The 27,220-nt window shown below is 36.5% G+C and overlaps 1 protein-coding gene across 4 annotated transcripts in view; it reads left to right on the plus strand.

Annotated features, from left to right (window-relative positions):
* Nucleotides 1-27,220, plus strand: part of LOC149530900 (uncharacterized) — a 359,431-nt gene that overhangs the window by 300,262 nt on the left and 31,949 nt on the right. For 3 of the 4 annotated variants that reach the window (XR_016359208.1, XM_089811737.1, XM_089811738.1), the window contains 5 exons: nucleotides 81-155; nucleotides 484-615; nucleotides 697-766; nucleotides 896-1,225; nucleotides 1,729-1,931. Coding sequence is in view for 3 of the 4 variants with exons in the window: in XM_089811737.1 (XP_089667863.1) it covers nucleotides 81-155; nucleotides 484-615; nucleotides 697-766; nucleotides 896-1,225; nucleotides 1,729-1,931 (810 nt within the window). In the remaining variant the exon portion in view is untranslated. The remainder of the gene's footprint in view (nucleotides 1-80; nucleotides 156-483; nucleotides 616-696; nucleotides 767-895; nucleotides 1,226-1,728; nucleotides 1,932-27,220) is intronic. The other variant, XM_089811740.1, reaches the window with a different exon arrangement.

Genomic DNA, 27,220 nt, shown 5'->3' on the forward strand with positions numbered 1-27,220 from the left:
AACATTTTAGCTATGTTTTGGAATTTTGGCAACAAAATAGTTTTATCATTTTGAAAATTCAGATTTGACTTTTTTTACAGGTACTTGGCATATTTGAAAGGGAGCTCCTTGTTTTTGTGCCCAAATATGATCTTCGTGGAGTTGTAAAGTTACAGGTCATAAATAAACTTTCTCAATTCAGTTTGATTTCATTTTTTTGAAGTCATTGCTAATTTAATTCACTGGTTATCCAAAAGCCGGTGGTGTAAAGTGAATTACAACAATGGATTATTCCCAACTCTAAGTTTGGGGGAATATGTATTGTTGTCAGTACATGGTATGTGATTTAGCCCTTGCTTGATATCGGTTGGTTTGTGGGCAAGAGCAAAAGTCATCAAATGTTGGATGCATCTTGAAAGACTTATCATTATGAAAATTTATGAGAGAATTCACTCCTGCAATAGAATCTTCTTTTCTCTCTTCTCATTAAAAGTTTGTGTGTAGGACAAGAATGGGAATGTAATAGTCCCATTGGATAAAGATGAGACAGATAGTGATGCCTGTAATGATAAAGTTAACAGTAATCAAGAGAAAAAGTTCAGATTGCACTATCAAGAACAGTCTATTAGTATAATTGTGAGTACCTTCCCATTTTTATTTCCTTTCTGCATCATAAGAATTGAGCTTTTATATAGTTTATTTTGAATTCTTTTGTAGGACTCGTTTGACATTGTTGTACATGAATTCAAGCGTATGACAACAATTTGGGTCCGGATGCGAGCAGATGGTAAAATTAATATTTTTAGACTGGATTTGGTAATGTTATTAACAAGTCTTGAGTTTATTTTACAAATTATGTTTTCATTTACAATTAAAATTTCCTTATGTTTCTATTGCTGAATATGTTTGGTAAAAGGTTCTCGAGCTCGTACCCCTAGCCTTCGGATGCAACTTCTAAGTGAAAAGCATCCAGCATCTATTACTGCACAGATACAACGTGCCTCTCTTGCTGATACAGCTCTTACATTGAAGGAAAAAGATCAAGTACTTCCAAGTCACCCATATAAAGGTCCATTAACTTCAAAGTCAGAGCGAAGAAAAGCAATCCTTAAAATGTCAGAATTAGCAGCTTCAGAACAATCAACCAAAGGAGATAATAAAGTGGACTTAGAAAAAAGGAATATGTCTTTGAATAAATTGACAATTCATGAAGCCATGGGAGATTTAGAGCATCTGTTTTATGAAGGTTTGTGTTCCTATCATTACTGCACAATTTAATTGTTTTCTTAATAGAATAAGAGTAGTCTAAATGATAGAATCCTGTTTCTAAAGGCATCCTTCTTAATGAAAAATATGTTCTCTTTATGGACAGTAGGCATGTGATAAAATTTGTGTATTATAATGTTTTCCATTCATCCTTAATGGAAAGGTTGTTCCCTTCGTGGACCGTAGGCATGTGATCAAATAAAGCGAATGGGGTTTCTAATATTACAATGCTTTCCAATGTTTCCATACATCATCCTTAATGGAAAGGTTGCTCCCTTTATGGACAGTAGACATGTGATAAAATAAAGTGAATGGGATCTCTAATATTACAATGTTTGCCATCACCTTGGTATACTGATTATTGTAAAATGATTATTTACTATCCCTTTTTAAAAAGTTAATACTTCAGTTTGTGATTGAAAGTGATTCACTCTCTTCCATTGGATAGAGGATTATTGCACTAAAATGGCTTTTGAGTGACAGCTACATCGGTGTATGCAAGCTTTGAAGATGGGGAGATAGATCAAAGAGTGGTGACTTCTGAAGAGGAAGAAGCAAAAGCTATTGACAATAACAATGGCTTACCCAGTAAATCATTGTCAATACATGTAGCCTTGGGAAATTCTTGCATCAAATCTGAGGAAGAAGACAAAGGACGCTTGCGGAAGTTGTGGCAAAAACGACTGGTAAGTTAGCCTTAAAACTAAATACAGTAACACCACCTCTACATTATGCATTGAAGAAATAAACCCTTCGGCTATTTTTCTCTGCTTATTGTTGTGATTTATGTTTATTATTGGATTGACTGATTGTGCGGTAAAATACTATCTATGTTGTCAGTTCAGATTTGGATTCAAAATTTGTTCAGAAATTTTTGTGGTGGGTTTGAATTAAGTTTGGGTTCATCCATACAAACTATATATATATAGATATCAATATAGATATGTATGTACGTATATGTATATATATGTTTATATATGTGCAGCAGAAAATAAGTTCATACACCACTATGCTAATATTAAAGCAACATAGAAAAATACACCATCATTAGTCCACATCACATAACAAGATGCCAAAATATGTCATATCAATATTTCAGCTCAAAATTAATAATGTCAACATTAACAATTAACCATCACTGATCAAATATCATCAAAAATTACCAGGCATATCATCATCATACAAAAAAATTTAAGTGCAGATAGTGCCACTAACATTGGTACTAGCAATGCCAACCTCAAAAGCAGCCTCTCTATCACTAGGTAGCTTGTGATCATCATCATAAACAGCAAGTGCATCAATGTGGCAATCAAATCTTCCAACTCCACACACTCTTCTTCAATATCCCAATGCTTTGCCTCCCTTCTTATTGAAGGTACTTTCTTTGTGTGTTATTAACCTCGGTTTTGAATGCACATACACAAAGCCTTCCTCCTTCTAGGAATGTAGTCTAGTGTGTTTTATTGAGTGGATGGACTTAGATGATGATCGACTAGCAACTTATTAAGATTCTCAATTTTGAAATTAGAGAATAAAGAGTCTTGAATGAAAAGTTAAAAAATATTAATTCAGTACTAATCAACCAGAATTTAGAAATTAGAATCCTAAATGCTGAGGACTTGTGATAAAACTGCGATGGCAAAGGGTATAGGTGTGGGTATATTTCTCCATGGATGTATCACCATTTACGAGCATCAGCATTGTTCTTCTCTTCAAGAGCCTCATGACCACAATCATCGGCACTTGCAAAACTCATGAATTCAGCCCTCAACATAGGGCGCAAGTGATTGGGATAGAGTCTAAGAAGGGTTGCCTTGTACTTGTGAGAAACTTTAGGATCTCTATAAAGGCCAACTCTAGTGGTACTCTCCTTGAGGACCAACTGACTATAGTACCTGGGGCTCAATGCAAAGGCAAGGAGATGCAAAGGGGTAGTGATTTTGTTCCACCTCTCCACCATTATTTTTTGTTGTTCCTTGAAGAATGTTTCTTCAAGATCTTGCTCTTTCTGATTTATGTTTTTCAAATATCCTCAATCATGGAGTCTATGCCATCATATACCTCACCTAAGTAATACGTACATGTTATTGTATTGGATCACGCTCAATATAGGCTTAGTGAACATTGAGAGGTACTCAACATGATCCTACTAAGAGTCATCTAGCATCGTTGCCTTAATGGCACCTTCCCTTGTACTACTAGATTGCCTCCATATGCTCCAATTAGTATTGATTGCAATTCTAGTCAATGCCTTTGTGACCTTTACAAGATATCTTAAAACAATAGTGGTGGAGGCTAAATGGATCCCAAAAACCCATTTCAAAATTAAAATTAGAAACAAAGAAACTATACTAATTTTAAGTCAAACATTTTTAAATTTTAAATAATTGAACTTACCTCAAGATCTCCTGTCTCAAGAATTGTATAAATATGGCTTGTATCACTTGGTGGTTCATGACAAACATGTGGATCCCCTAAGCATCTTCATATGTTTTTTTGATCCACTCAATTTTATTGCCAATTTTTTCGCAGCATTAGGCTGTCTCCAAATAATGTGTTTGAAGTACTCAACCAATAACCCAACAACCCTACAACTTTTGGCATTGTCAGTTATTAACAAAATTTTGAGGGTCAACTTATTCAATGGCTTGGATGAGAATGTTTGCAATGAATGGACCATCCTTTACTTCCCCTTAACAGTCCATAGAGATCAAAACATTGCACCTCTTGTGGACTTTGCAATAATATTGACCAAAAGGAGATTTCTTGCATCTTTTCATCCATCGGATACTATGGACACACTTTTTTCAATCCATGAAACCTTGATGGGTTGCAAGGAATCCTCTACACGTGTAATATCCCACACTAGGATATTGTCTCAAATCTGATTTGGGTTGTCAATTTTGGACGTTTAACATTTTTTCAAACATGTTGTATGCAATCTTTGATATTACTGCTTTACTTTCTTACATTGACAAACACCAATTGCTTTACTTTCTAGATGTTTGACATTTTGTCAAACACTTTGTGTGCAAGCTCTATCTTGCTATAATTTATTTTCAGATTGTTTTTGCTTGCTTGGAATGGTTTGAAATGAAGTTTAAATGCTTGCAAATGATTACTAAGATTTCTACGAAATAACTAAAATGCAAATGAAATCCGTTTGTCTTTTTGAATGCAAACATTTGAGTTCTATGTGTAAAATGTTCACCTACAGCCAATGACAATTTTACAAACACTTGGCATGCGTATATTATTGGTTTATTATAAACTGAAAACGAAATACTACAAGAAAGGCATTTCATCAAACAATTAGTATGCAATCAAAAAACTTATACTTATCAAATACCAAGCCAAATACAATGTGCCAAGCTAAATGATTTTAATATACAATGAGAAACCTAGAATGTAATGGCACTTTGTTTGGAAATGATTAATCCTTTACATTGATGCTGATATTATAATGCTGGTACCCTTAGATGCAAATACAAGCCCTCAACAAACATTCACGACCTCTCTAAACAATATTGCAGCCCCTTAGAAAGGTCAACCTTGTTCCACAAGAGCTACGACAGCTAGGTAAACCAAATGCAGTGATCCTCACCAAACCACCAATGGCTAACATATAAATATTTCTCTAAATTAAATCGTTGAAACCCTTCTCTCAAACCGGTCCCAATTTGTGGCACAAGTATGGTCTCTGAATAAGACTATCACAAACACAATTTGTAGGATAGTTCCACCAATTCTGTAATGTCCCCAGTTTTGTCGGGATCTGAGTTTTAAGGATTAGCCTATTATTGTGATCCTCGTAAGCTAATTATTGTGAATAGAGGATCTTCTGTGACAGAGGCTTGGCTTGGGAGGGTCTTATCTTCTGCACATTTTTAGTAAGCTACAGGTTGGCCTTCGTTTGGCTCAAATCGGACTTCGTTTGGGCTTAGTTCTATGTACTTACTATTTGTGGTAAGTTGGTGTTGATCGAGATGGACCCTTTCTATTTTTGGAAAGTGCATTTGCTCTCATGGAGAAGTAATAGGTATGACTCCTATTTCAGACAACATATTTAAATGATGAGTATTTTGGGAGTTATTATATCTTTAGTGGCCAAATTATTATTAATTATTAAATGGCTTATTATAAAGTTATAATTTAACTTTATAATTTCACTTAAGTTGGGAGTTGAGTTATCATTGGAAAGTGTCATTTATTAATTAGTTAAGCCAAGTCAAGTGAGAGAATTTAGAGGAAGCTTCTAATTAATGTTGTGTGGTGAAGCTTCTTGAGTGAAGTTACATTTTGGCAACAAAAGGGAAATTGGAGGTTATAAATACAAACGCATTTATTAGAAAAGGCACGCTTGGATAATTTATTTGCTTTTGTTGCTTTTGTGGCTTTTTCTGAGTTCTAATTTTGGTGTCCTTGCTAAAGTATAAGGGTCTGAATTCTGAGTTGTTCCATTGGATTTACAACTTGAGTATTGTAGAGTCGAATTTGAGAATTGGTTGAATGTTGGCTTGCAATTTTCTGCTGTTGTATAGCATTTTGCATATCTCGTACTATTTTACTATGGCTAAGGAGAGCTCTATTATTGAAGAATTGTGAATTGTGTGATTTGGATTACATTTCTCTCCTATTGTACTTGTTGTGTCTAAGGAGATTGTGTTTGCTGGAGGTAACTTGTGGATCTATAGAAGAGGGATTTTGTGAACTGCTATAGAAATTGATAGAGTTCAAAATTGGATCTATGAGACTAGCATTGGAATTATTGCTGCAAGTTGACTACAGCTGGGAATTTCAGGTTTCATATTACTTGTTAAGACTCTTGTGTAAGGTTATTAAAATCATATGAATATGATTGCACTTGAAATTCATTTCAGAACTGGCTGCTATTTACTCTATGTGCAGAATTGTCATAATATAATTGGCAAAAATTGACGATCATTTATATATTGAGCACATTGGATCTGATTGTTAACATATTTTCAGTATTATCGTTTCTTTCTTATATTTATGTATGCAAAAATCCAAAGTATAAACAAGCAAAAAGATATATGAAATCTGAAATCTATCAGCATATCTAGTGGTAATAAGTTTGCTTGCCAAGTGTTTGACATAATGTCAAATGATTGAATAGCGAAGAAAAATAGAATTACTCTGGTCATAACCGGCAGGAGTTATTACAAGTTCAAAGTGCATTATTTGGATAAAATTCACAATTGAAAATATTTGAAAACCCAAGGCTCTCAGCCCTTCACAATTTCATCAATATCAAAAGCCAATGCAACAAGAATGTATCTTGGTTTGTTTCCAATGCTCTTCAATAATGTTTTTCCAATGCACAGTACAATTTTATAGTTGCAAACCAAGATGGCCATCCAAATGTGCCAAATCCAAAGTAAAATATACTTATATATATATATATATATATATATATATATATATATATATATATATATATATACAAGAAAAATAGGGTGGGAGTGAAACCCACTAAAAATGCACAAGCCAAATAGGGAAAATCTTTCACTTCCAAGATGGCAAAAATGGAATTTGCAATACAGATAAACAAATCAAATCACATACCCACAACAACCAACCTGATGGACATATATATCCTGTCGGAGGAAAACTCACGAGAGAGAAATAACATGTCGATACATGAAGCAGCAAACACCTACAAAATAATTAACATAGAAACAAGCCCAAGATATACTAAATCAATCAGTCCCACACACAATTTTAATATCTTATTATATTTTATGATAGGGATATTACGGTCCTCTTGTCTCAAAAATTGCTTGTCCTCAAGCAATTGCAAACCGGGTTGCACCAAGATCTGCTTGTCCTACCAAGTGGAAGATGTTTCCAACGTACCCAAAAATCCTTGATGGTGCGGTTCCTTAGCTTCTTCTCTCAGATGTCAAGGATCTCGGCAAGTGCTAATACTAGTTTTCCTTCTTTGTCGAGAGGTGGCAAGTTTGCAAATAGAGTGATGTTTTTTCTCCCACAGCTTTCTTCAAGAAGGATACATGGAAGACATTGTGAATGCGGCCTTCGTGGGACAACTCTACTTCATTGGCGACTTCTCCTATGCATCAAGTCATAGTAAGTACTATAAAAATGTGGCCTCAACTTTTCTTTGCCACCTACCTTTAGAGATGTTTTTTTGCGGTTGTAGTGGAAGATATACCAAATCACCCACCTCAAAGATTCTCTCAATTCGATGCCTATCGGTGTACATCTTTTGTTGATTATGTGTCCATTGCAAATTCTCCCTCAGAAACTTCAAAATGTACTGCCCTTCTTATAGCTAGTCATTTTCTCTCATCACACGATTGCCACCCAAAACCATGTCCGCAAATGAGGGGTGTTAATAATAGTAGAGTACTTTGAAAGGCATCATTCCAATTGACATGTGGTAAGTGGTGTTGTAGCAGTGCCCCCTCAAATGCAACCATTTAACTCATGCCTTCTTTAACATTGAAACATAATTCTTGAGGTACCCTTCCAGCCACTTATTCACAATTCCATTTGTCTGAAGGTCTACGAGTGAGAATTGGTGCTCGGCGATAACTCAATCCTTGCAAGCTTAAATAGTTATGTCCAAAAAGTACTAAGAAACAACCCTTGCAGGTGGGAAACCTCTTTGAAAAAATAAGTTAAATAAGTTTACCACTTGTGCGGCCTAAAACTATTGGAAATTTGGCTAAGGAGATATGTTAGGGTTGTTATTTATGACAACATATAGCTTACTTTGAAAAGGAAGATAAAAGGATAAGTCTTAAGGCATAATAATTCAAAAAATTGTCTTAGTACATATTAGTAGAACATTGTACAGTCAACCTATTTTGTTTAGCATAGTTCACTAGAGGCAATTGGGCTTATGCGCACTTACAAGAAGGAAGAACATAGTGAATATGATACGTGGGTAAAAGCACAAGGTTTGGCTTTGTATGAACAAAGTTATTGCAGATTTACCAATAACAATTTACCAAGACAGAATAGATTTAAAGGCAGAATAAAGGCATTTGGGTTAGGGAATTGTTTTGGTTTACCAAAATAGTTACTTGACAATGTTGGGATGACATCCTAGATGTTAACCCAGAAGTGGAAAAAGATAATTCAAAAGATTTAGCGAAGTATCAAACAGCAAGGCCAACAGAACAAAGAACTTGGTATAAAGTAAGAACATTTTGGTTTAGCGAAGTGTGGCATTGTACTATAATGATATAATGTTTGAATGAACACTTTTTATGATCAGTATAGATGTAAATATGATGCTAGCACACAGCAGTATGGTTGTATGATCAGTTTTGAAGAAGGAACCAAAAGGCAGATCAGATATTGAAGATATTAGCACTGTGTAAAGGTTTTGTAGCTATCTCTATTGATAGCATTATAAAGTTGTATTTGCATGTTTGAGTAGTGGGCTCTTCTTGCATACTTTTGTATTGTTATACCAACTCCTGATAGAGTTGAGTCTTCTAACAAGGCCTAGTCCTTTAACAAAGACAGATACACTATGTAATAGACTACTAACAAGGTCAATATCTTTCACAAGATACTTTTGATTAGTGGATCATTTTGTAGGTACCATCCCCACCAGGGCTTTCCTTTGGCCAAGGTTTCCCTAGTTAATAAATAATGGTTTTATGAGTTGCATTGTGTTATGGTTATGTTTACTTTTCAGTTTGATCATATATGCAAGTTTAGAGATTGTTAATAATATCCATAGTTGGGCAAAATTTTGTGGAATACTGATTCACTCTCCTCTCAATATTCCCTATTTCTAACAAGAACTTGGTGGAGATGGTGAAGAAATGTGCATACTTTGTCAAATGATTGACCACTAAATAATGGTTTTATGAGTTGCATTGTGTTATGGTTATGTTTACTTTTCAGTTTGATCATATATGCAAGTTTAGAGATTGTTAATAATATCCATAGTTGGGCAAAATTTTGTGGAATACTGATTCACCTTCCTCTCAATATTCCCTATTTCTAACAAGAACTTGGTGGAGATGGCGAAGAAATGTGCATACTTTGTCAAATGATTGACCACTAAAAAAATGCAATCTCTCTTGTTATTTTTAATTGCGATTTTTTATTTTCCACCGACCACCTCTCCTTATGCCATTCATGACCCGAAGAATGGAGATCCTTTCTGCGACCTTCAAGAGAGCATTTCATAATTTGAGGCTTTGGGCAACATTATTATTCTTGGAGACTTCAACACTCAAACCAGGGATCTTCAGACTCCTTTGCATGATCGTGGTTTTGATTCGAACTACACTTCTGAATTAGACTCGACCACTATGGGACTTTAGCGCACCTCAGAGGATGTCCTTGGACCACTCTCAGTTTATGGTCATCACCTCCTCCAGCTCTGTGAGTCTTCTGGATTGTTGATTCTAAATGGTTTATCCTTCCTTCCCGGATCGGACCTCTTTACCTATTGGCCGCATTTTGGTGGTGCGAGTATTGTGGACTATGCCATTTCCTCTCATCCCTTCATTTCTTCCATTCGCAGTTTCACCATCTCGTGTCTCCCCTTGGCTGATCATGCTCTTCTTAGCATTTCTTTGTGTGTTTCACCCCACTCGTCGCACTCTCTTCAGTCTTCTCATTGCCCGGCTGATCTATCTCCTATCCTACTCGCTTTCATTACCCCGAGAGCGATGGTGAACATTTCATTTATCACCTTAGGAGATTTTTGACACCTGCTAGTTTTAGTGAGCCGCTTGCTGCATCTAACATGTTTGATTCACTTGTGTCAACCATCTGAGATTTTTCTCTCCTTTCTATTCCTCACCGTTGCCCTCCCTCTCTCAGAGCTAAGCGTCGAAATACTTGCCCTATGAATAAATGGTTTGGTACTGATTGCAAAGCTTTCCATCGCTCAGTTCGCATCGCCCTTGAGACTTAATCTCTTGCCTACACCCACTTGCGCCTTTCGTACGTTCATTTTCTTCGCCACAAGAAACATTCTTTTGCCTCTTTTTAGTGCAGAACCCTTTGCTCCACGCTTATTCAGAATCCCTAGATCTTTTGGCGTATCCTTTTCCAGTGATGCTACCCCCCATCCTCCCCTCTCGACTACCACTCTCAGACCTCCCATATCATTATGCTTTATGACATTCCTAGGCAGCCACCTCTTCACTCCACTCCACCTCCTTACTGCCATTTGTTCACCTGTTCCAGTATTATTGAGGCTATCAAATCTTTGAAATGCAGTAGAGCAGCTGATGAAGAGGGTTTCCAGGAAAACCTCTTCAAACTTGGTGCTTCGGTTCTTAGATCTTACCTTCCTACACTCTTTAATAAAGTGGTTTGCATTGGGTTTCCTGAGCCCTGGTCTAGACATGTGGTTTACCCTATTCATAAGTGTGGGCCTGCTTCTGATCTGCATAACTATAGAACTATTATGATCGGACATACTTTTGCTAAATTGTATGCCACTACTCTAAACACCATATTATCTAGTGAACTTGATAGAAGAGGTTATAGAGCTAAAGGGCAGGCTGGGTTTCGAGCAAACTATCAGACTATGGACCATGTATTCACGCTACGGGCCATCATTGAGTACGCTAGGCACCACTCTCAGAAGGTATATTGTTGTTTTGTGGACTTCTGTAGGGCTTTCGACTATGTTCCTAGGTTGGCCTTATTTCAGAGACTTAGATTGAGATCTCAAATTTGTTATAGAATGTTATTATGAGGCTTTATGAGAAGGTAACCGGAAGGCTTAGGACTCCGAAGGGTTTTTTTGTTCTGATTCAAAGTACCGTTGGAGTGAAGCAAGGTTGTCCTCTTTCTCCTACACTATTTGGCTTGTATATTGATGAGTTAGAGGATTTTTTTGTGAACTCCTCTCAATCGAGTGATGGGTGCTATTTACATCAGGTTTTGATCTCCATTCTCCTATTTGGTGATGATGTGGCTCTCTTGGCCTCTTCTCCCGACAACTTGCAGAGACTCCTTGATGGGTTGGCTTATTTTTGTGATCAACAACAACTTGTAGTGAATTTGTCTAAGACTCGGGTTATGGTCTTTAACTGTTTAAAGACCTCTCATCTTCATTTCTTCTTTCAGGGTCAGGAGGTTGAGATTACTTCCTCTTATATGTATCTCGGTGTGAAGTTCCCGAGGCCGCGTTTTAGCTTGAGACCAACCATTCGGTCCAAAGTTAGTAAGGGCATGGGTTCTCTGACTTTGCTGGAAAGACAGTGCTTCAAACATCATTTTTAGGATATTTCATCCTAGTTGTCCCTTTTTGACTCCTTGGTTCATTCGATAGTCCTCTATGGCTCAGGCTTGGGGGCCTTCTCTTATTGCTTCTGATTGGGCTTCTATAAAGAGGGTTCAGACGTTAATGTTACGGCATATCAGAAGATGTCACAGACTCATTCCTCATAGCATTGTCTTAGCTAAGTTTGGAGCTCATCCTCTTATACTTGCCGCCATTTTTTACTTGGTTTCTTCATCGGCTTTGTGGTTTTATGAAGTTGGGGGTTGACCAGCACAGATACTCTCATCTAGCATACTGTTCTTCTGTTGAGATTATGAGATCTGACACCTCAACTGGATCTTCTTGTTGGTATGCCCAGGCCACCTCTTTGCTGGGTTCGATTGGTATTGAGATAGATCTTCCTCCTCCTTATTAGTTTTCACTTGATGCTCCTGCTCATCTTCTCCCTTCACGTCAGAAGTTGAACGAGCACGTCAAACAAGATATTTACAGACAGTACATTACCACTACCTGGAGTAATCCCCCGAGAGGTCTTTAACCTAGGATGGCATTCTATGCTAAGCATTTTCTTGTGCTTTAGGATGGTATTATTGCTCGCCCTGCTTATCTCTATCGGCGTTGGAATCATGCTTTACGGTTTTCCTTAGGCTCATTCAAGGTTGGTTCTGACTGCCTCCAGGCTCAGACTGATCACCATATGGATCAAGCTGATCGGATATATCAGTTATGTACTTTGGCAGAGGTTAAGATTGAGATCCATTTCATTTTTCGATGTCCTCTTTACTACGAGATCAAAGGGAGATTTTACTACCTTTTCAAAGATTGTTCTTCTCTTTCGATGTTCTTCAGTTATAATGATCAACAGTGTCTTGCGCTTTGTCTTTAGGAGGCCACCCATCTTCAAGAGATTACCTTGTTGTCTTTTATACCTCAGGGCCATACATTAGATCAGCTCATTACTATCTTTTTCTCTCCCCTATCTTCTCTACGGGGTTTGAAAAGGTGTCCTAGTACTTCTAATTCGAGATCGATTAGAGGCTGCACTAGTCTCTCCAGACAGCGACAGTCATACAGTGGTTCTACACAACAGTCTAAGACAATGGATCGTCCACAGGCTTACCCTTCTATTACAAACTTCCTTGTGACAAGGAAGGACCCTTAGTCCTCACCTTATCTTCTCTCTTGTTTTGTTTCTTTTCAGTCACCATTTGGTGCTTCTGCTTTGGCTGGCTCTTCTGTTTGTATGCTCAGTCCCATAAACCTTGTTGGTTTTTTGTGGACATTAATATTATTATCTTATCTTATCTTGTGTACCTTCGGAAGTCCAATGATGAAATCCATGGAAATGTTGTCCCATTCTACTTTGGTATTGGCAATGGTTGCAAAAGGCCTATTGGTAATGTGTGTTCAGATTTTTTTTGCTGACACGTTGTGCATTCCCAAACGTACTGCAAGACATCATTGCTAGGTTCCTTTCGTGAAAATCTCTCCTTGATCTGCCTGTAGATCTAGAGGAAGCATGTGTGTCCCCCGGCCAATGACGAGTTGTGCATTACCTTAAAAAAAAAATTGTTTCATTATGGATTCATTATGGATTAAGGCACCAAGTAGATCATGTCCTTGTAGTAGATGATTTCGTCAATCACTCTGTATCGATCATCCTGAATGTCTCCATCCATTAGTTTACATGCCAAAGCATCTACCACGACATTATTCTTTCCTTTTTGATATTCGATATTAAAGACAAAGGCTTGAATCTTGCTTACCCATTTATGCAATCTCTTGTTTAGATCTCTCTATTCCAAGAAATATTTGAGGTTGTTTTAATTGGTACAAATGACAAATTTGGCTCCTACCAGGTATTGTCGAAACTTGGACAGGGTGTGCACTATGACCACCATCTCCTTATCATAGACGGAATATAACTGCTCTCCCTATGTGAGTTTCCAACTCCCATAAGCTATCATGTGACAATCTTGCATCAACACTGCGCCAATGCCCTCATTGGAGGCATCACACTCCAAGATGAAAAGTTGAGTAGAATCTAGCCATGCAAGAGCCAGACAAGTACTCATCGCTTCCTTCAACTTATCGAAGGTGTATTGTGTTTGTTCACTCCACTGAAAAGATCCCTTCTTAGTCAAATCTGTCAATAGTGTGTTGAGCTAAGAGAATCCTTTTACAAATCTTTTGTAGTAACTACACAACCTAAAGAATCCCCACAACTCTAAGAGAATTTTGGGTGGTGGCCAATCCAAAATAGCCAAAATCTTTTATTGGTGAACTTGAACTCCATATCTACTAACAATATGTCCCAAGTATAATATGTCTGTCATCCCAAACTCATACTTGGACAGTTTTGCAAACAATGACTGAGCCTCTATAATCCTGAGGACTTCATCCAAATGCCTTAGATGTTGTTCCCATGTTTTATTATGATTGAGGATGTCATCAAAAAATACTAGTAAGAACTTACACGGTTGTTTGTTAAACATGCAGTTCATGAAAGACTAGAATGTGGCTAGTGCATTCATTCACCCAATTGGCATGACCTAAAACTTATAATGTTTGTAATGACATTGGAAAGTTGTCTTCTCGGCATCTTGTTCTCTTATGCAAATTAGATGATATCCAAAATGGAGGTTTATTTTTGAAAAACATATTGTTCCATGCTACTCATTTGGCAGTTAATCGATCTTGGTAATGGGGTATTTGTTCTTGATTATTTTCTTGTTCAACACACAATAGTCCACACACATTTGTATTGTCCCATCCTTCTTTACTAGTACCATTAATGATGCAAAGGGGTCAGAACTAGGTTGGATCCATCCTTTGTCGAGAAGCTTTTGAATTGTCTTTTCAATCTAATCCTTAAACTTCTTCAGATGGCAGAACAGTGCAGTGATAACAGGCTTGGCGCCAACCTCCAATTCAACAGTATGCTCAAAACCCTGGTTTGGGTTATGCAAGGTGGAATATCAGCAAAACTCATATCATGCTTATCCAATATGACCAGAAGCTCATCATCTTGGTAGTATGCATGTTTCAGCTGTATAGTTTCTATCGAAACCAAGCAATGCACTGCCCAAGCAACATCGTCATGTTGTAAGATAGCCTCCATTTGTCATGTTGAAATCTCCTTCAGTCCATCATTTTCCATTCCTCTCAAGACAACCTTTTCTCCTTCTACTCCAAAGGAGAGCTCCATTTGCTTGAAGCTCCATGTACTTGTCCAGAGTCTCTATCCACTAGATGCCCAAAATGACCTTTGTGTCATCCAAATCTACTATAAAAAAGTCATCGATAGTTGTGTGGTTTCCCATGGTAATGCTCAGTTGTGGTACCAAGTGGGTGCATGATAAGAGAGTTCCATTGGCCATCTTGACTTAGAATCCCACATGTGCCTCCAAAAGTAGAGCTCTTCACTTCATGAGTGATGAGTTTATGAAACTAAGTGTAGCGCCACTGTCAAGCATCACTATGACCCTTTCTCCTTGGAGGGTTCCCTGTACCTTGAAAATCATGCACCTAGAGCTTCCAATAAGAGCGATGGTGCCTTCTCGCCATATTAGTGTGGCAATCCTTTTTGTACAATTTATGCTTACCTCCTTGAGAACCTGTCGGCCATCTCCTTCAAGTATTGAATCCTCTAGATCCTCCTCACCATCTGACGTGACCTGAATGTAGTGCATTTTCCCTTTTCCTAAACATTTGTGCGTCAGTTCCCACAATTTTGTATGGGTGAAACTAAGCTTTCTCCTCCTAAGTTCTTGTCTAGTGGCTCCATCCAACGATGACTTCTTCGGAGGTGGCTTGTTATGTTTTTCCTTTAGAGCCATCAATGTTTTGGTGTGAATAATTTTCAGAAGATGAGGCTGATGATGACACCATGCTTCACGATTTTTCAGTGCAATCCGGGTGCGCGCACCCGGTGCGCGTGCGTCACGCACCCAAGCACCCCTGCCAGCGGCTTTTTTGCTGCCGCACCCCTACCGCACCGGTCGAGCACCCGGGTGGGACATGGTGCTCGGGTGCTTCCCGGGTGCACGGGTGCGCCGCGGGTGCTCGCGGGGTGCACCGAGAAGAGGCCCAAGAAAACTTTTAAAAACAATACTTTTTGCTTTTTTTTTGTTTTTGTTTTTTAAGTATGCTAACCCTAATTGGTTGTGGGTCCCATGTGATCTATTTGAAGGCTTAATAAGACCAATAGATCTCATTTTCATTTCACCATTTTGGAGGAGCAAGGAGCTAAGTGAGAAAGAGTGTTTGGAGGAGCTTGTGAGAGATTAGTGGGTGGTTTTGCAAGGGATTGCAAGATCAAGAGGAGCAAGAGGAGCAAGAAAGTTTGATTTGGCAAGTGTCTCCTCAAGTTCACGCCTTCAAGGTAGGGTTTTTTTTATTTTAATTAGTTTTTTTGGTTTTAAAAATCAATTTATATATAATAATTTTTAAATTTAGTATTTAGTATTTAGTATTTAGTTTTACTAAGTTACTTTTAAGTTTCAAGTTTCATTCTTGAATCCTGTTGATAGTTGAATCTTCTTAGTTCTATGATTTTTTATTTTATAATTTATTATCTATATTAATTTTTAATTTTTTTCATTGTTCTTAAAATAAAAATATGGCAATATGGCATATGCTGAAACGTTTTTAGTAAAATACGTTTCAGCATATGTCATATTACCATATTTTTATTTAAAATACGTTTCAGCATATGCCATATTGCCATATTTTTATTTTAAGAACAATGAAAAAAACTAAAAATTAATATAGATAATAAATTATAAAATAAAAAATCATAGAACTATGAAGATTCAACTATCAACAAGATTCAAGAATGAAACTTGAAACTTGAAAGTAACTTAGTAAAATGTTTCAGCATATGCCATATTGATAAGTAGGAGATAATTTCCACAGCAAGTCAAATTGTGATATTGCTATCAAGATTTAACTGTGTGATTTTTGAGTCAAACTCATTGACCCATGTTCCATGAGTAGTGATTCAACATGAATCCATCTCTCACGAGAATAAATGGAACACTTAGCACTCATTGGATCTAGGTGATGCTCACAGGGGTGAAGCACCGGGACTTCCTGGTAGTTAAGTGCGCTCAGGCTGGAGTAGTACTGGGATGGGTGACCTCTCGGGAAGTCCCGGTGCTTCACCACTGTGAGCATCACCTAGATCCAATGAGTGCTAAGTGTTCCATTTATTCTCATGAGTGATGGATTCATGTTGACTCACTACTCATGAAACATGGGTCAATGAGTTTGACTCAAAAATCACACAGTTAAATCCTGATAGCAATATCACAAATATGCCATATTGCCATATTTTCATTTAGTATTTACTATTTAGCTTCATTTTTTAATACTTTAAATTTTTAAATAGTAAATGCTAAAATTAAATAGTAAAGTTTTAACTTTTAAGTTTTAAATTATTTTTACTTGGGATGAAATGTATCATGATCATTTTTATAATTTTATTTTCATTTTGTGAAATGCAGTTTTATAAATGGCTTCTAGATCCAGCCAAAGTTCAAAAGACATGGAAATTAATGAGCCAAGTGCATCTAATTATGAGCCTGAACCTGAGCCTGAAGGAAGTGATCATGGGGCTGATATAGGTGGTCAATCTGAGCTTGAGGTAGAGCCTCCTTATGTTGCACCAGGGGTGCCTTCTACTAATTGCCCTTCAGAGATTTTGAGGAAGTATGCTAGGGGTCCTTATGACTCAAAGTCCCCTCTGAAACAGTTTGCTACAAAAATTACACGCTCTACACCTTCAGGGGGTGGCACACGCAAATGGAAGTGCAATATATGTGGAGTAGAATGGTTTGGCAGCATTACAAGAGTTAATTCACACCTTTTTTGGAGTGGCTATGGTGTGAACCCATGCATGTTCTTGTCAAATCCTGAGAATGTCAAATACAGAATTGAAGCGAATAAACTATGGGGCATTCCTGATGATAGTGACGTTGCAATGCCTAGATCTTTGTCTGCTAGGCAACAGGTACAGCATATACAGCAGTTACAGGGGCAGCGAGATACATCTACTCGTATCTTGCATCATAGAGCAGGGACTATGTCACCTACACCATCATTCACCTCACTTGCACACAGTTCAGCAGGGGACAGTAGTAGGGGGAAACAGAAAGCAACCACAATTCGTAGTGATAGTAACCCCATTGCTCATTTATTTAACATACATGCAAGGGACCGGTTAGATGATGCTATTCGTGATTTTTTCTTTTCCAATGGCATCTCTACACATGTGGCTCGATCTCCCTATTTTGTGAGGATGATGACCATGGCAGTGAATGAGGGAGAGCCATCATATGTGCCACCAGGTGACCACAAGCTGAGGAATACAGTGTTGGATAGAGCCTATGACAAGGTTGGGATCTTGATGGAGCAAATGAAAGCATGTTGGATGGAGTCAGGTTGCAACATTATCATGGATGGGTGGACGGACATTAGTCATCATCCACTCATCAACATTATGGTTACATGCACGGAAGGCCCATATTTTTTGAAGGCAGTTGATTGTTCAGGGCATCGTAAAGATGTTGATTTTCAGTTTCATGTGCTTAGGGAAGCCATTGAGGAGGTTGGACCACAAAATGTGGTCCAAGTTGTGACAGATGCAGCACATGTGTGCAAAGCTGCAAGGAGGCTTGTTGAGGCAGCTTATAGGCATATTTGGTGGACTCCATGTTGTGTGCATGCCATGAACAATGCACTCAAAGACATGGGGAAAATAGAGTGGATTAGAAAGGTGGTTAATGATGGGAGAGAGGTGCAGATGTTTATCTGCAATCACCATACTTCACATGCACTTCTCAAGAGCTTCACAAAGAAGCAATTCCTCAAACCAGTTGAGACCAGGTATGCATCATATTATATTCTCTTGGAGAGAATGATTGAGTTGCAAGAGCCATTGCAACTCATGGTTATGACACAAGAATGGAATCGATGGCCTAAGTCCAGAACAGAGCAGGGGAAGAGAGTAAAGGAGAGAGTGAAGAGTGATCAGTTTTGGAGTGATGCAAAATACATAGTCTCCATCATTACTCCAGTGTTTCAAGTGATCAGATATGGAGATGCAGATTCACCTAGCCTTGGAGAGGTTTATGAGTGCATTGATTCCATGCTTGGGCAGATGAGGGCTGTTGTATGTGAGAGAGACCCCACTCTAGCATTCTATACGAAGCACATTGAGCCTATCATTCACCGCAGGTGGGAGAAGTTGAACACTCTTTTGCACATGGCTGCCTATGCATTGAACCCGAAGTGGTACATACCTAGGCCTGTTAGAGTCACACCACTTCGGGATGATGAGGTGAAGAATGGGTTCTTCCGATGCATTGCCAAAATGTATGATACTGAGACTGCTAGTGAGATTCGCACCGAGTGGTTTGAATTTGCTAGTCTTTCAGGTAATCCTTAAATCTTGATTCAGTGCTCTAAACTCTTTATAATTATTAAATTATAAGTTCTTTTAATAATTAATTGTTACTTTACTTATAAGTTATAACTTTATTTAAGCTATTTATAATTTTAATATTATGTTGTAAACTTTAAAATTTGTAACTTGTAGGATACTCGGATATTGCAAAGGTGGATCTGAAAACCATGGCACAAAAGAATCCCATTTTATGGTGGAAATGTCATGATTCACAAAAGTTAAAGATCACCTCACTAGCCATTCGACTGCTTTCTCAGATTTGTAATACTAATAACTAATTCCAGCCCTTAACAATCTTAACTTGAAGAGTTTTACCTTGCTGATTTTAATTTATGATTCATTGATTCAATAATTATTAATCATCGATTTACCATTTATCATTTGTTACAAATTGTATGAACATTTGTTTGTAACTTGTAAGTTGTAACTTTCAACTTTGTTATCTGAGGTGTTTAGCTCCTCAGCTGCAGAGAGGAATTGGTCCACCTATAGCTTCATTCACTCTATTAAGAGGAACAGACTTACCTCTAAGAGAGCAGAGAAGCTAGTTGCTGTACATGGTCACTTGCGGGTCAAAGATTGCAAGACACGCGAGTACAAGGAGAGCCCTGCAGCACGATGGGATGTGGAGCCAGAGGATCCAGCTCAGATTGATGAAGATGCCGATGCAGAAGCCAATGTAGGGCTAGTTGGTGTTCCTTTAGAGGATCAGGATCTTATCCAGGAGGAGTCTAGTAGTTCCATTGATGAGGACTTCGGCATAGGGGATGATTAGAGAGCACTTGAGAATCATCCATTCTCATTATTGGCATTTTGTCATTTTGTTGATTATACTCCCTTTGATATGGCTATGATACATTATTATTATTTCACTGTTTCATGCTATTCGGCTCATTGTCATCATGAGCATCTTTATGATATATGATATTCATAAAATCATATTTGAACAATGAATTTTGAATCTTGCATCTTGAACTAAGTTAATTTGTCAAATGGTCATTAGTAATAGTAATGGTTATGAAATTTCAAGTTTCAAGTTTGAACTTATGGTTTATGAATCACATTTTATTTTTCTCTATTCATTGTAGTCAACTATATTTGGTATGTTAATGTTACATTGTTATATAATATATTGAAGTATCATTTCATAATTAGCATTTTCAATCATTTATATTAATAATATTATATATATACTATGCAACCCCCTCCCCCCACTCCCTCTCCTCCTCCCCCCCTCGCTCCCCCGCCACCCCCCTGCCGTCCCCAAATTGAGGCTATTTTTTTTTCGCACCCGAAACTCGTCCCGATGTCCCCCTGCACTCCCGCACCGAGGTAACACTGCGATTTTTGGATTGCATTAGAGAGGGTGTTGGGATTGAACCCTTTTACCCATCCCTTCTATTAGACTATCCATGAATACCATGATTCGTCATCTCTCTAAAATATCTATAACCGGCACAAAGAGTCTCTAAAACTTAGTGATGTAATTGTTAACCGACCTGGACTGCCTCAGCTGTGCCAAATCTTTTAAATTGAGTTTTGGATGTTTTCCATCAAACCAATCTATAAGTGCAAACAAATAAATTTAATGAATACCAACAAATAAATGCCAAATAGTAGTGATATCAAGAATAATATAAATCCAAATATGATTACTGAATGTATTCACCACAGTATAATTTTATAGTTTCAAACAAAGTTGGCCCTCCAAATGTGCCAGATCCAATGTAAAGTAAACCGACAAGCAGAATAGGGTAGGAGTGAAACCCATCGAAAATTGTACAAGCCAAATAGGTAAGATCTTTCACTTCTGAAATGGCGAACAAAGCAAAACTCCCAATGGAATTTGCAATACAAATAAACAAATCAAGTCACATAAATACAACAATCAGCCCAATAGACATATATACCATAGTTTAAAAATTCGGTTTCGGCAATATCTCGGCTAGGCCAAACATTTTGAAAATCTTGGAATCGGCAAAAACTCAGCGAAAAATTCAGCAATAAATCCGCACTTATATCGAACATTTGAAAATATATAATTTCTTAAAATATTCTTAAAGTATATCAATTATAAATCTTTTAAAAAATAATCTTGTTATATATATTTATAATAGTTAAATAAAATCAGAAAACATCATTGCTAAATACCGTTGTATACTTGCAGTTGTATATAAGTTAAAATAGTTAATTTACTATATTTTAATTTCATATATTACAGTAAGTTTTAAATACAATCTATTTATTGTATTTTAAATTTACTAAAAGTAGTACAGTAAATTAAAAATAAAGTCTATTTACAAATTACTATATATATATATATTTTTTTGTATCTCAACAAAATGATAATATTTTTAATACATTAGAGTTTTTCAATATTTTGCAAAATAAAGTTTTAAACAATTTTTTAAACCAAATATATTAACATTTATAAAAATATTTATAAAATAAAAATTTAAATCTACCTGGAAGCATTGAATGCTTGTAGGTTTAATGGACACAAATGAATTTGCCCTATCAAATGCAGGTTTGACAACTCAATGAATGAATGGAGTCTGGACACAATGGTAAATGTCGTTGAATGCAAAGTCAAGAAATCATGAAAGTCGTTACCAGAGACAAAGTCGTGGCCGCCATCAAAGACAAAGGCACCGTTCAGAGATAAGCCTAGAGTCTAAAATTGTCGCCTGCATCATAAGCACCAACGGTTTTTTGCAATGTTTTTTGGCTTTTTGCACGATATTAATGGGAGAAAACACTGCGGTTTTTGGCTTTATTTCGCCTCCGATTTTTATAGCATTTATTTTGGCCTGTTGTTTGCTATGCGAAATACCGTGGGCTTGGCAATATATCGCCGTTTCTTAAAACTATGATATATACTATGTCAAAGGAAAACTCTAGAGAGTAAAACATGTCAACACATGACACAGCAAACACCTACAAAATAATTAAAATAGAAATGGGCACCGAGATATACTAAATCGGTCCCACACAAAATTTTAATATTTTATTTTATTTTATGATGGGGATATTGCATCCATTTGGATGGCTAGACTAGTAGCTTGTTCAACCAACGGTGGCTCCATCCAACGATGGCTTCTTCGGAGGTGGCTTGTTATGTTTTTCCTTCAGAGTCAACAGTGTTTTGGTGTGTAAATAATTTTCAGAAGATGAGGCTGATGATGACACCATGCTTCAGGATTTCTAGATTGCATTAGAGAGGGTGTTGGGATTGAACCGTTTTAACCATCCCTTCTATTAGACCATCCATGAATACCACGATCCGTTGTCTCTCTGAAATGTTTGTAACCATCACAAAGTCTCTAAAACTCAATGATGTAATTGTCAACCAACCCGGACTGCCTCAGTTGTGCCAATTCTTTAAAATTGAGTTCTGGATGTTTTCTATCAAACCGATCTATAAGTGCAAACAAATAAATTTAATGAATACCAGCAAATAAATGCCAAATACTAGTGATATCAAGAATGATATAAATCCAAACATGATTATTGAATGTATTCACCACAGTAAAATTTTATAATTTCAAACAAAGTTGGCCCTCCAAAAGTGCCAAATCCAAAGTAAAGTAAACCGAAAAGCTAAATAGGGTAGGAGTAAAACCCATGAAAATTGTACAAGCGAAATAGGTAAGATCTTTCACTTCTCAAATGGCGAACAAAGCAAAACTCCCAATGGAATTTGCAATACAAACAAACAAATCAAGTCGCATACCTACAACCAACCCAATAGACATATATACCGTGTCAAAGGAAAACATGTCGACACATGACACGAGACACACGTACAAAATAATTAAAATAGACATGGGTACCGAGATATACTAAACTGGTCTCACACACAAAATTTTAATATTTTGTTTCATCTTAAGATGGGGATATTACACCCAGTTGCATGGCTAGACTAATAGCTTGTTCAACTGAGGCAATCTCAACATCCTGACTTGGGATCCTTCAACCTCGTTTTAGCCATTTAAAGCTAGACAACCTGCAAGCGGGCTACCCTCCTATGTTATTGGATTAGTCCCTTCCTCCCAACTTTAAACTAGAATATTAGGAGATGACAAAATCCTACTGTTTGAGTAAAGGAGATTCAAATGGACGGGAATTCTAGTTACCGTTGAAGAGGGTGAAGGTTGTGTACTTTTTCAATGAATATTAATTACTTATTACCCTCAAAAAGGCCCTACTTTATTATAAAGTCAGTTTGTAACTTTATAGTATAACTTAAATAATTAAACATAATTAAAGGCCATTAAAATATTATTATTTCATTAAATACACATTATTTTGACAAGTTGCATGAACCAGGGAGTCAACAACTGCATTCACTACACATTCATCTGCCTTGTTAAAAATAGTAAGGGTCCATCAATAGCAACCCCTAATTTGCTATAAATAGTAAGTATATGAAATTGAGCCCAAACAAAGTCTAATCTAAGCCAAATGAAGACCAAACTAGAATATATTGAATTCTGGAGATGACAAGAACCTCCATTAACCAAGCCTCTACCTCAGATGACCTACTAGCCACAATAATTAGCCTATGAGAGTCATAATAATAGGCTAATTCCTCAAATTCTGATGCTCGTAAAAATGAGGACATTCAACATGTTTGACCTCTTTGTTCAATAAAGCGCACCTTCTGTAATGAACCCTTTTTGGGGGTCATTCATTTTTTATGACTTTCTACTTTTATTTGTATCCTTTCTTATATTTATGTCAATTTTAACGGTTTTCTTTCCATATGCATGTTTCATCCAACACACCTTGTAATTTCATTTATATCTTTTTTAATACCTTTTTATGAGAGGATGTATCGGTTAGGATGTCTCTTCCTATTTAATCAACGATTAACAAATCACACCTTTTGATTAACTATTGTTAGTTGTAAATTACTATAGGCATATGCACCACTTGGTCACTCAGCCTTCCCATAATTGCTGACGTGAATATATATATGATTTGGCACTTCGTTTACTAATGTGTCTCTGCTTCTCCGTCCTAACATTCATTTGTCCTCATCCTATTTTATCAACTCCTTAAGTTGTTGAATGCTTTGTGACGACGCTTCCTTCACTTTTAATATTATCATTTTAAATACAGATTTTGTGTAAAGTTTCCCGCAAATTCTAATTGATCAGTTCTGATATAATGCCTTTACCCTTACTAGAGATGGTCTTTATCAATACCAAATGGTCTATTGAATGTTCTTGCTATGTTGTATAGTTCTGTAATATAATATTTATTTCTACTATATATTGTATGAGGCTGTAGATGCTAAAGGAGCAGACTTGTGTTTCAATGTATGTCCTTTAACCACATTTACACCCTACGTAAATATAATAACCAAGGGGCATCGTGGGTTCCTCTTGATGATGTAATCTTGCTAACATCTACTGTATCCTCTGCAGCTGTTGATTGCACTCGTTGATCACCACATAGGCGGCACACCCCTCATTGGCTAGTTATGCCTTTTCTCCTTTCTCGGTGTTTGCCTATGGAGTTTCTATATTGATATGACCATGCATGAATTATCCTGCTGCAATCACGGTATCCTTTTGATGCGATGGTGATTCTTTCATATCTATCTATCATTATGGTCGTGATACGATTACTAGTTTGGAGATGTATTAGACCAGGCTTACTTTCCTGTTGTTTAATATTCTGCTATCCCCGATGCTGGAGCATATATGTTGGCTCTTTGTGCTTTGGTGAATGGAAAGGTTTCTTATGGGTTACTCCATCACTAATGTCCCCTGTCAACTATGAATGTTATACCAATTTATATCTTGTTCCTAGATTGAGAAGAGTCATTATGCCTCTTGGAAACTAATTGGTTTACTAACATCACTAGATTGTAATCATATAATATTTGAATTTATTTACAATATACTACAAATTAATTATAATGATTATATAATTATTATATTTTGATACTTAATATAATTATATTTAATATTTAGGTTATATTTTCAATCACTCTTAATTAAAGTATAATTCAAGTTATAAAAAAATAAATGGTAACATTATATTTGCTTATATTATACTAATTAATATTTATATTTTTCAAAATATAATAATTTGGGTTGTAATATTCTTTAAGATATTATTAGTTATTTAACATTATCAATATAATTATAATTTTATTTATTTATAATAATATCACAATATATATATATATTTAATAACATATCAACTATACTATTAGATTATAATACTTTATTAATATAGTATGTTGCTATATTATATTAGATTATTATTATTATCATAACACAATATGATATTATTAAATAATTAGAATGTAATATTACTTTATAAAATATTATTATTTTAAATATCATTATTAATATTACTTTATATAGAATACTTATTTATTATTTAAGTTATATACTAATATGGGGACATCACACCTTCTTATAACTTGGATCCTCGAAAGCCCTTGGAGCCTTATTAATGGATCTCACCATTTATTGCCAAATGATGATGGTAAATGTCAGTCCATTTGCATAGATGCATGTCACTATGTCTTGTTCGGCAATGTCTCTAGCCTTATTCTGAAATGACACCAAGGGTCCTTTTGCACTTTCTCATTTGTCACTAGTGCTCGAGGAACATGTAAGAATGGATGACTCATTGTGGCTTGTTCACTAGAAGTGGAAACTAAAGGTATAAATGTTTTTATAGTTTTACTTCTAGACTTTTGCAAAGCATGAGCATTTGCATTCATAGTTGCTTCATCTGCTTCTTTTGCTCTTGAATGTATTTGTTACAATATGTGAAAGATCCCTAATGGATCTCTTCTGCTGATCTACTGTAATTTTATATTTTTAAATTTGTTTTCCCTGTTTATTAAAATTTTCTTGTAGAACTAGATAGAAGTTGCAGAAGGGTTTGATTGTTTTATATTTTTGATGATTTTTCAGTAAGTAATAACAGAAGTACAATAACATGAACCAGTTCTGAAAATGTATTCCAAATACATTTAAAGAAAAATCGTTTCAAGCAGATTTTTTGAATATATGCCTAATATATAACCAAATGAAGATTTACAATAATATCCAGATGATTACAACCAAGAATAAAGCCAACCTGAAAGCGTGAAGGTGAAATATGAGATCAGAAGGAAGCTACGGCTAAAATCTAGCTCTCAAATGCTGCACGTGGGAAAGAATATGGCTGCCAGGTGTGGCCATACAGCTGCAAAGTGCCCACACGTGGGTAAAATTCCCAAAGCCCAACTAAAACTCTGACTCAGTACTGCGTTCTCCAAAAGAAACAATGCACAATCTCCAAGACACTTCTAACTACAAGAATCCAAACCACTGTTTTGGGGGCTATGTCCCAAACAGGCAAAGCAAGTGGGGTTGGTGTCCCGAATGCTGAAAGCTCAATCAAAGCCCAAAACACAAATCCAAGATGTAATATTTCAATAATGCCTTTGTACTTTGTCTTTACCTCCTTATAACCCACCAAACTTAGCTCGAACCCTAAAAGTGTCCCCATGTGGCATTGGGTTATAAAATAATATATTTCTCATTTTTAAAGTGGTTAAGTATCCAGAAAATGACCTTTTTCTCAATCGAAAGAAATCCATTCACTGAAATGCTCTGAGTCAAAAGAGAAATATTTAGAAAAGTTCAAGACCTTTCCAACAAGCTATTACACCAAGGGATATTCACCCAGATGAGGCCAAAAAACCCGTTATTACTCCAAAATGGCTATAACTTAGCCTTATTTAAATTATTAAAATGCTAACTTAGGAGAATATTTAAATATATTAAAATGTTTCCCAAATAGCGAATTGATAGCCAAAACACCTCTACAAGGTGAAACTGAACTCGTCACCTCTTGTGACTGATGCCGGATAATCTAAAATAACTAGTAGTCTCATCCTTCAAAATTAGGGATACTCCTAAAAAATAGGAATGTCTTTGAATCTCCCAGAACTGAACCCATAGAATGATCTCATAGAGACTCAAAAATGTAACCCATCTACACCTCCTAAAATGTAGGAAACTCCTACAATTAAGGAACTTCTCTCAACTGCTCTCCTATTGTTTGAAACTCCAGATCCGAACACTATGTACCCTGATTGAGTCCCTAAACACCACTGCCAGCCTACGAGACTCTAATGATAGGCCAACTCTATCGTCTCTGATGTCCACTCTAGAAAGGGAGCATGACAATCCTCCCTTCCCGGAGATTGTTTGTCCACAAGCAATGAACAAACTCTT

This window comes from Cupressus sempervirens, chromosome 11, assembly GCF_028749045.1.
Source record: "Cupressus sempervirens isolate cs-2001-9-10 chromosome 11, ASM2874904v1, whole genome shotgun sequence".
Classification (NCBI taxonomy): domain Eukaryota; kingdom Viridiplantae; phylum Streptophyta; class Pinopsida; order Cupressales; family Cupressaceae; genus Cupressus; species Cupressus sempervirens.